Source organism: Pelobates fuscus, chromosome 1 (assembly GCF_036172605.1).
Source record: "Pelobates fuscus isolate aPelFus1 chromosome 1, aPelFus1.pri, whole genome shotgun sequence".
Taxonomy (NCBI): domain Eukaryota; kingdom Metazoa; phylum Chordata; class Amphibia; order Anura; family Pelobatidae; genus Pelobates; species Pelobates fuscus.
The window spans coordinates 238,846,297-238,857,872 of record NC_086317.1 but is presented as its reverse complement, the minus strand read 5'-3'; the positions used below and the strand labels follow the sequence as shown (position 1 = coordinate 238,857,872).

The following is an 11,576-nucleotide window of genomic DNA, read 5'->3' as shown; positions in this document are numbered from 1 at the left end:
TCTCTCCGCTGAGCCCGAGCACCTCGTAACAGACGACAGCATAGTTCAGTTGTCATTACTGGAAAGTCAGCAGTCCATTTTTTGGGGCACAGTCCAGCAGCAACAGATTGAGGCAAGGATTCTGAACAAGGACTGAGACGCTGAAACTAAGAGACTCCTTTCTAGGAGAAGAGGTGCACATTTAACCCCTTAAGGACCAAACTTCTGGAATAAAAGTGAATCATTTGTCACGTGTCCTTAAGGGGTTAAAGTTACTTAATTAAGAGCTCAGGGTGCCGATATCACCATACATGTCGGTGACTGAGCAGTTTCAGCTTGCAGGTTACTACACCAGTGCAGTGCTATCTGATTATAGTTATTTTAGGGCAAGGCACATTTATACGGTACCCTTTAAAGCGCTACGGAATCTGTTGGCACTATATAAATGGCAATAATAATTGTGTGCAGCAGCCCGTTGATAACACCATGATCTCATTCAATCTTCCAAGAACGGTAGTGGTATATTGGTTAAGCTCAGAAACTACTGTATTCACAGGGGGAAGAATAAAGAAAAGGCTATAGGGAACAGCCAAAACAATTACGTCTCACCAAGGACCGACCATCTGAGCAGGGTGTGTTACCATGTCATGCACACTATAATTATTCTTCACTAACCTATATTTAGTAGTTGTTTTGGAGTCTTGTATGGAGTATCTTAAATCAAGATGCTTTATTTCAGCAATATGATGTCAACATCGTTGAATAAGTTGTATCAGTGATTACAGAATAGATCTGTCCAGCTATACTTTTTCATCTCCACAATCAGTCAGTGATGCAGTGCATATACACAAAATACATTGCATTTGATTTCCTATACCAGAGTTACACAACCTTTGGCACTCCAGCTGTGTTGAACTACATCTCCCATAATGCTGGAAAAGCATCAGAGGAGATGTCCACTACATAGGAGTGCCAAAGGTTGCCTAACTTTCCAATACAGTACAGTAGTCATTCATCTTCATAGGTTAAGAGTTGGTTGAACAGGTCAGTAAGCCATACTACTGAATTTAGTACCCCTATAGCTCATCTTTGCTATAAAGCTATACCCAGTAGTGAACATACGTGTGCAGCTTTGTCTAGATACATGTGACAAGGTCAAGACAGCATAGTAACTTTGGCAAATACAGGTTTACAAATTTTAAGTTGCAAATAAAAGTCAAGATGCAGTAAAGTTTTATCAGAAATTTTTATTGAGTTTTGAAGACAGAAGCAGCTCACTTTCCAGGGAGTATGATTCCATCGTACTGTGAGAAAGAAAAGAGAAATCAGAATTAACACACTTTAATGAAAAACATTGAACTGTAGCTTATATAGTGTATACATTTTTTTTAGATTGAATGGTGTTTCAAGACAACTTAAATAAAACTTATACTGTCATCAGCAGCTGCATTTCTGTATCCTCATTTGTCAGCTCATACATACAGAAAGACAGGACTTTAAGAGTATGCATGCGGTGTAAACCCCCTCCACAATATATTGCAAAGTAGAATTTGTAACCAATATTTTGGTGCTTTAACCCCTTAAGGACACATGACATGTGTGACATGTCAAGATTCCCTTTTATTCCAGAAGTTTGGTCCTTAAGGGGTTAAGGGTTACTTCAAACACCAAGACCACTCAAGTTATTTCAAGTGGTCATGGTTTGAGTGCCATTTTATAGGGAAACTGCACAGTTCTAGAGTTAAACCTCTGTTGCCAGCAGTTGCCTGTGGCAGCTTCAATGGGTGTTAACCAGACTAACAGTTTATTTTGTGCATGTCTATGCAGAGTAGCATTTGTTGACGACTGTCAACTAATGCTCACCCAATGAATGGTATCTGCAGGTCTGCAAAAGCCAGATTTTTTTTAAAGTAACATTTTATTTGTCAGTCATAGAGGGCACCTGGTGGAGACTCTGGTAAGAGGGCAAAGTAGTCTTTTTGCCCTGTTACCAGGAAATGGTGCCAGGGTACTCTTAGCCCTGGCATCATAACCTTTACAGCAAGTGGTAGCCATGATGCCTAGTAGTAACCGTTTAAATACACATCTCCTTGATGGACTTTAGTCCTCTGGCCCTCATTAGGATTGCGGAGAAGGATTCCAGTCTAGCACTCCTACAAATTTTGATGCAGTGAGTTCTTGTGAAGGAACACTAAGGGATATTAGGGCAGTGGAAACATTTACCTGCGCAGCAAACATTGCCACTACCATCTTCAAAATGGTTTAGCTTAATAGTTAGCCATTGCATTGTGACAATTCCTCATGGTCTGCTCTGAGTGGAAAGGTACTGAAAAAGCAAACTACCATTATTGCAGTCTGCACAGGATTTTCCACCTTTGTGTACTATGAGTAGTAAGAAGCCAAGTATTCCAACACTGACTAGTACATGTAAAATGAAGCAGATTGTAGCAAATGCCAGTGTACTACAGATCTATATTAGTAGGAAACCAAAAAGTAATTTTGGCTGATCAAAAAACCCTTAATATTTGTTTGCTAGTAAAGTGCCAAACTGTGGCAGAACTACAGAGACTGCTTCAATACATTCTTTAGCTAGCAAGAATACAAACTCCAGTACATACAACTTATTTGCTGCACTCCACTCTTTATTCTAGCAGGTAGTGAACCAACAATGGATTTGCAGGGTCAGCCATGGCCACCCCATGATTCTAGCAACAATTGTAATATCAGAACACACCCACCATCACTGAAAGCTTGGTTTTCCCCCAGTTAGAGGCCATTAAACCAAATTTACATTTGGCATTCACGCCTGTCAAATCTGACTAGAAGGCTAACCTGTAGCTTACAGTATATTCACTTAGGTCTGTATAGTTAGAGAATTATATTCTGTGCCTGATCCTGAAAACACATACATGCCACAAGTGAAGTGGCAGTTAATGTAATTCTTCTAAAGAAGAATATTTGGCACACAAATTCAGTCTATTAGGTCAGGAAACAATACTGTTTCCATTAACATGCATGTGCCATACAAACAAGAGTTATGTAAGTGGTCCTAGATAATTTCTAAGAAGTCTAGTAAAATTACATGTAAAACCATCATTTCAAATAATGCAGTAGTCCCCTACAACAGGGAATGTCTTACCCGGTTTTCTGACTATTACCCTACCACTATTAGCAACATGGCAATTATATTGTCAAAGTAGTAAAAAAACCTACGTTTATATCTGCACCAATTCAGCAAGTTTAAGGTAAAATAACTTAATCTACACATAGTATTGGCAATAAGATCACTTTACACCTATGCACATTCCTTAGGGGATTCTACATGAACAACATGACTTTGTTGGTATTCCACCAAGCAAAGTCCACCTTTTCAACAATGTCCATGCAATATGCAAAATCGGGTACTAGAAAAGTGCCCTTCAATACAAAACTTTAGTCTGTTAATGATGTCTGAAGGGTGCCTAAAGAGCAACATGTTAAATTTTGATCAAATGAGAGAACTGCACAGTCCACTTCATCCACTGGCAAGTATCCCAGATTTCACATTCAATGCACCCTCATGACTCCACATTAGGCTCATCTTACTAGACTCATAATGAATGCTGGAACATTTAATTTAATCTTCGTCACTCCATTGTAGGATTCTTTATGGAGTGCATTAGCATAGATAGTGTGCAACTTCCTTACATTTTCTATGCCATCTTAAAGAAACACTGATCACCATAACGTCATCTAAAAAGAAGTTTATATGGTGCCAGGAGGCCACTGGGTGCTTTTATTTTCAACAGTTATACGTTTTAGTATGGTTTAGCCACAAAGTGAGCCTCCAATGCTGATCTCAACTATAACAGCATCCGGTTTTTTGAAGTCTCAGGTATGCTGCCGAGCAAGGGAACCACTCATTAGCTGAGAGCAGTCAGCTGCCACCCTCAGCCAGTGACTTACCATTCACAAAACTAGCTTGAAAAGATATGTACAAGATTTGTCAGCTGACTGCTCAGACAATCAGCAGTGCCCATGCACTTGCTGAAATAGTGACTAGTCTGAAAGACTGGTGGTCTTGCAAATACTGCAAACAAGAGATATGCAGTTTTGCAAGCCATTTTACACTATACCCCAAACAAGAAAAAAGTCTGCATGTTTCTAATGGGTATATCCATTAACTTTTTTTAAATTTGGACTAAGTCCACTAGTTTTGGACCAAGTGTTCTTTAAGAGTACTGCAAAAATCTTACTCCACAAGTTGTAAATGCACACTTTTCTATGGAAAAATGTTTACCTTTTGCTGAAACCAACGCATTGCCTCCTCTTTGCCAATTCTGTGCTTTGCGCCAATGACACCAGTTTTTCGCTTCTTATCAGCAATGCTGAAACCAGGCCGGCCCAAGACCTGTAAGTAGGTATAAGATGTAAATAATGACCTTTCCAGATATTTAATGTTGAAAAAAAAAATCCCAGACAAACATTTACATCTCACATTGAACAAGATACTGAAAACTTCAGAAAACTAACAGTGCATCACTGAGCACCAATTCCTGGGTGAATTTGTCAAAAAAGTCCCACAAGGACTAACTTTCAGAAACATCTGTTGCCCCCCATTTAGTGTACCAGTTAAAAAAAAAAAAAAGCACAGTTCACTAGGCTGTTTTTAATCGGATGGCAGCCATAGTATAGTTATGTTGTGTAGTGTAGTTGCAATCCTATGATTGCATAAGTATTAAGTCAATACTCCATAATCTCCTGGTCAGCAGGACAATAGGATCAGTCTTCAGACCAGATGATATGCCTTTAATGTAGCTTTGTCCTAGTGTGAGTGGTCTGACTGCAGCTGCAAACAGATTCACCAAGCAAGTTTACTTTAATTACATTTATGACAATTTAATGCTTAAATATACAATAGGCTTCAGGTTTAACGTAAACCCTTATAAGTGCCATGTCCTGATCTGTTATTTTAAGTGTATATTAAGAATTTAATGAATAACCGCACAGTTTAGTTGTGCAGTCAAATCATTGCATAAAAAAAACTAGATATGTTTCCAATTAGTGCCAGATACAGCAATATGGCATACTAAAATTCCATTTTAGAAAAAATATTTGTTAAAAGGGGGATCTAGCCCCCCCCTTCTCTCCCCCCTCCCCCCCCCCCCTTCTCTCCCCCCTCCCCAATAGGCACCATAAACCTATAGCTCAATGTAGTGGCTACTGCACTATTAGTTTGAGCAGGCTATTGTTAACAATGGAGCAGTTTAGGAGAGAAACCTGCTGTTAAAGTCTGACCTAGCCTGTGCCATGTCATTCAGTAAACAAATCTGACAAAAAAAAAAAAAACACAATTTGCCTTCCAGATCAAGACATTTGATGTCACCAGAATGCAAAGCATGTTACTCACATGCTTACTAGCAGTTATTCTGTGTGTTAAACAGAAATGCTTAGAGTAACCATTTAAAACTATAGAAGTGTTACCAGTGCACACCAATCTGTTTATTGAGACTAGAAAAATGCTGAAAGGTTTGATAAACAATGCAACATACCACATAGAAATCCAGTCCATAGATTCCAATGCTTGGGTCATATTTAATTCCCAGATCAATGTGTTCCTGGATTCCAAACCCAAAGTTTCCGGTGTCAGAGAAGTTATTCTTCCTCAATTCGTATTCTCTGACCTGATAATGGTAATGTCGTGTTATTTTCATTGCAGTTAACATTTAGAGAAATAAAGCTATTAGTTTAAGTCAGGGGTGAGATTTGTTTTAACATTCTTAAGTGTTCATTCAATGTACTCTGTTGACTTTTAGGGAATGAAGGACTTCACATAATGTGGCCACACATTAAGGATGGCTAATACAAATGCATCTGTAGCACGGGCACTGTAATGAACAAGTATCCGCCTACTGGGGTTCACATTGAATCTTTAAAGCACACAATTTGGGTCTGCCAAGTTACACCCAAGCCCTTTAGTAGAGGGAAGGGAGTTAATTTGTTTTCAACTTCATGATTAGGTCTAGACAAGACAGGGGGTCAAGGAATGCAGTAACCACTTCAGCGCACTGAAATACTTAAGGTGCTCTGCTACTGTCCAGGCTTACTTCCTTAAAAATAAATTTAGTAAGAAAGCAGGGATAGTATCCTAAAGCTCTGTTTAAATAGGCAACAGTAATGTTTAGAAGACTTCTAGGATGCAAAGGCAGCTTTATCAATGGCGCAATGTACTCCATAAGACTGCAAGACCAGTCACATTTTACCATAACTACACTTTCTGATACTAGGGTGAAATTTTGGAAAGAACATTTTGCTTAAAGATGAATAGGTTTCCAAGTAAGGCATAATGGCAGTTTACAAACCCCCATATATAGCACCAGTAGTTTGGCATAATTCTACAATAAGCATTTTATAAATGGTTTCACACCAACCTCCGACATGAACCATGGTCCTTTCAGTCCACGAAATGTTAATAACTTTAGCATACAAACTTTTGACACCATTAGTTGGCTGAGAGGATACAGAGGGTATATGCCAATGCATAGGAATCATCTGCTTTTAATGGGAACACAAGGCATCCAGAACATGTCAGCTCATTGAAGTGGTCTGGGCGCATAGTCCCAGGTGACCTTAACCTTACAGAGGTAATTCCTTAAGTATAAAACTGCAATAATTACCTTTGAGGGTTAACTCCACCTCAAGGGGTTATCTACTAGACACTAGAGGGACTTCTGGGTCGTTATGTGACATTTGTTCACTTGATGCTGGACATCATGCATACATCTAGCGTCTTGGAAAGCATACGCAAGCACGACCATTGCACTTCATGAGTATTAGGTCTCCAATACCAGCCGGGAAGAAGTGGAGGCGGAACTAGAGCAAGCAACGGGGACATTGGCACTGGACTTGGATAAGTGACCAGAGTAAGCCCTTTCAGTACCATTGGGAGGGGGTGCCTTTACATTCGATGCAATGCCAAATAGAGTGCCAGAAGACTGACATAGCTGCTATGAACAACATTCCCAAGTTAACTTTTACACTTTGCTCAAATAAGCTATATTTCTCCTAGACACAGGAGCTCCTGACAATTGACAGACAAGTAAAATTCCTGTGGAACTATTTTTGGCATTGCCCGTGTGTGGTCGGTCAAAATATTGCCCTTGTAGTGATCTGGCTACACAGCATAGATCTGAACACTATTTGGACAACTTGGGTGCTCAGATCAGGGATATCCGGGGATACATGTGGGGGCTGTGACTGGTTTTCAGTATGTTTACACATATGCAGTGTGTCCAGGAAATAACTGGTTTAAGCAAAGGCAGAGTCCAAGACAGATGCCTGGGCAGGTATACAGTGTCAGGAATAGGGACCCCATGCTAGGGGTCATGTATATAACCAGGCTTCATAAAACCAGCTTTGTAACCTTTATAAAGTCTCTACTGATGTTTGGGTAATCAGGAGATAGAGTGCTACAGTCACTGAAGCCTTGCAGGAAGTAGAGGAACATGGACAGACCACAACTACTAAACAGGGCTTCAAATTAGTCCTAGGCTACTAGCCAGGCCTTAAAAAGTTGGATTCCTCCTGGAGTGTATAGTATGGATTACAGTGGAAATTGTTTGACAGGGCTAAACTTTCACTTGCCAAGTCTATGGGCAAGATGATATTTTGAGTCCTGCATCAATGCACTTATTCAAAGACAATATTCAGTGAGCTCTGGGGTTATGAACTGAGGGAGGAAAGAAACATTTCTGTAGTGATGAATTATTGCAGTTAAAAAAAAAATGTAAACATTCAAACGGTATTTGAGAAAGACCATTAGCTGAAGCTTTGGGGATACAGGCTTTTCACCCTCCATAGGAATAAACATTTTGATAATGCCTTTTTTAATTCCTATTCATTACTATATTTGTACTCTAATAATTTCATTATGTTTACATATTGGGCATTTTGCCTACATCATGCTTGTGCAAAGCAAACTTATGTCCATACCTTTAGTCCTTTCTCCAGGATCTCCTCAGCTTTGGCTCCACGCACTGTGCAATGAACAGCAATCTTTTCATTCCTCCTGATACCAAAGGATCTGACAGTGTAACGCGCTGTAAAAAGTTATTAAATGTTTGTCACCCACATCACTACATACAATAGCAGCAGAGTACAGCTTTGAGCATGTCCATACAAGCTGACAACTATGGTGCACATTTCGATTGTGTGTCTTGTAAGCCTTCAGAAACGGTTGTTACACTTGTTACATAAAAATGGCAACTCACCTTTGGAGAAAACAGGAGTCTGACCGGTGAGCTGCTCCAGCACTTTGGCTGCCCGGGTCAGTCTGTCACCACTCTCACCAACACAGATGTTCAGGCAGAGCTTGCGGATCCTCAGCTCGCGCATTGGGTTTTCTTTCTCTGATTTTTCCTATAGAAAATATAAAGACAATGTAACTAGCAATTTGCATGTTAGAGAGATTCATGTTCAATTTCATGTCAAGTCTTCACATGTAATGTGGCAGTCACTGAATGAAGTGTTCAAAAGCACAACAGGCACCTTTTGTATTATGTAGTTTATGTATTATTGTAGTTTACTGCAAGCCAATGTGTTTTTGAAGACAACTGGTATCAGAACTTCCCAGCTTTGCCACCATCAAAAGCACATAATTATGCACTTAGAGTGACATTTCAGGTGCAAGTTACCTATAACAGCATGCAGTGTCAGACTGGAATGTTAATGTATGCAGTATTTACTTAAGCTATTCATTAAAAGAATACAAACATGTATCACTGACAATATAGTTCTAAAATAACAGTTTACATCACCTGTGAAAAGTTAAGCGATTTTACTCACTTTTTCAGGTGCTCTGCTATCCCATGGCAGCTGGCTCTGCCCCCCTTGGCTGAGATCAAGCTCTGCCAATCTAATACTTTCCCATAGGAAGACATTGTGACACTCTTGCGCATGCACAGCAAAACCCCATGCCAATCAGCATCTCAGATCTGTATTGAATCAATGTAGTTCTATGGGAACGTTCAGCACCACCATGCAGAGCATGAAGAACCTGATCAGGGATGCAACGACCAAGGATGCATCTCTAGTGGCCAAAGAATGATCTAGAAGCAACCTCAAATACACATACCCGATTTCACAACAGAGATTTACAACCCATTTTACAAGTCCTTAGTAGGCAGCAATGTAAACCCGACCTTTTCTCTGAAAAGACAGTGTTTACATTAAAATGTTTGCAGGGACAGGCTATAGACACTAGAACCCCTACATTAAGCTGTAGTTATTCTAGTGACTAGTGCCCTCTTTACATTAGCAGGTACAAGAAGATTGTTTATGTAAAGAGGACACTGCTGATGAATTTGCAGTCGTGCTGGTTTACAGTCAACATACAAATCTTAGAACCAGGACGGGATGGAAGTCTTTATCAGTACATGACCCAAATGAGTTAGAGCATGGGTTTGCTGCAAGAATGCTTTAAAGTATAACCTATTTAACCAGAAGTACATTCAGATTACCCTGCTTTCCAAGTGCGTCCTTGGTATGTTACCATAACCAATTTAATGATACTCATTTTATCTACCATGGAAGGATGAAGTGCTGAGTCAATCCTGCCACTAAATAAACCTGACAAGCGTTGTACAGGTTCTACTGATAATGCATTAACCCACTGAGCCATCACACTGGCATGGTTTCGTTGTCCAAGTAGTACTTTTTGATTTGTAAATAAGAGTGAATTGCAGTGTATATGTCCAGCTGATTAATGGGACTAAAACTTTATTGGAGCAAATGTGGAACCACAATGGATAACAGTGGCATTCATGCTTTACATTTAGCCTAGCTCTCCAAGTGTGAACAGACTTGGTTAGTTACTAACCAGTTTGGTTAGTAATGTAGTTAAGAGTGACACTATAGACACCCAGACCACTTCGGCGCAATCAAGTGGTCTGGGTGCCACGTCCCCCAGGTTTTAACCCTTCAGAGATACTGCTATGTTTACATTGCAGGGTTAATCCAGCCTTTAGCAGCTGTCTTTCTGACAGCCGCTAGAGGTGCTTCCGCGACAATCGCATTCAGAGCGTCCATAGGAAAGCATTGAGAGATGCTTTCCTATGGACTGTTTGAATGCGCACGGCTGCTGCCGTGCATGCGCATTATGCACCACCCGGCAGGCAGGCGAGATCACAAGCGCCAAGGGGGCCCGGCGCTGGATTATAGTAACGGAGGAGATTTTAACTCCTTCAGCACCAAGGGAGGAGGGCACCCAGGGGTTATAAAGTGTCTGGAAAACTAGTTTTCCCTGACACTATAGTGATCCTTTAACTAAAGTCAGCTTAACAGGCACAACCTCTAGCAAACTTTGTATTAGTAGAATGTTAAGTCAGTACCTTGTTCTAAGTGTTATAACGTTCAACCAAATCTAGTTAATTAACAATTAGCTTATCAAGAGCAAAATCAGCCAGTATACCATGGGCTTTCGAGAGGGGTTAAAATATGCTCCAGCTGATATTTTTCAGAAAACCAGCATGCAGTTTAAATGAACAAAGAAGAAAAAAAAAAAAACGCAATTCTTACAGTGACTCTAAAAGCCATAGGGGACTGCTAACAAACAAGGTCTCTATACAAAGAGACAAGACTTGGGACAGTGAATAGCCCACACGGACATGGTTAACATATATTAGCGTCAGGCCAAGGAATGGGCCTTGTTATTAAAGCACACATTGCTCCAGCACTGACTGGGCCCAACGGTCACCCAGACAGCGCTGTACAGAGACAGGAAACCGGACAGACCGCCTCCTATACAGTGCGAGCACTGAGTACACCGACCCCGTATACGCCGTACAGTGAGCACACTGACAGCCCCCCTTACAGCACTCAATACGTGTATAGAGCAGGCTGCCCGCTCCCAGTACTCCCAGCTATGGACACCCAGGCGGAGCACCCGTTGAGAGGCACTAGTCCAGACAAGCTGCCTTCCACCCCGGGGAAAGCTCGGAGACACATAATACCGGGGCCAACGGACACGCAGGACATGCGTCTAGCAGGGTCAGAGGGCAGAGCAAAGCGTGTTTAGCAGAGAAAGGAGGATGGCAGTGGATTGTAGCGAACAGAGCCGCTGTCTCCCACAGATACTCACCGCCATGTTGGGAGTAGGGAAGAGATCGCGAGATCTCAGAGATCGCCTTTTATAGTGCGAGAGGTGAGATGATGTCACCGCGAGAAGACGTGGGATCTCGCGCACGACTTCGGTTTAACCCCGAGTGTGCTGGAACGCAGGGCGCGCATGGCTAATAGAACTCCGTGGGAATGTGTCCAGTCCGCTGCCACTTGTAGCCAATGGAAATGGCAACACTTGGGCAAATATAGCTAAACTGAAAAATAATAATAAATCATAGCTATAGTCATAATTTGTCTATTTTAGCTCACAGTTTGCCTACTTGATTTAATTTTGCTACAAGTAAACGAATTCTCAACATATATATATGTTTACATTGCAGCTCTAAGTCTGCCCACAGTGGCTGTCTATCAGACACCCACTAGAGGGCTTCCTGGATTTAAACAGACCTTTGGTCCGGTATCTGACGTTGGACGTCCTCGCGTTCTGCATGAGGACCTCC

General features: G+C 41.0%; 1 protein-coding gene across 1 annotated transcript; it reads right to left on the bottom strand.

Annotated features, from left to right (window-relative positions):
• Positions 1-1,206: 1,206 nt before the first annotated feature.
• Positions 1,207-11,180, bottom strand: RPL11 (ribosomal protein L11). The gene is made up of 6 exons (XM_063455785.1): positions 11,096-11,180; positions 8,229-8,376; positions 7,951-8,057; positions 5,511-5,642; positions 4,259-4,369; positions 1,207-1,283 (listed from the first exon to the last, which is right to left on the bottom strand). The coding sequence occupies exons 1-6, from the start codon at positions 11,099-11,101 to the stop codon at positions 1,254-1,256; spliced, it is 534 nt and encodes a 177-aa protein (XP_063311855.1). The 5' UTR covers positions 11,102-11,180; the 3' UTR covers positions 1,207-1,253.
• Positions 11,181-11,576: the final 396 nt, after the last annotated feature.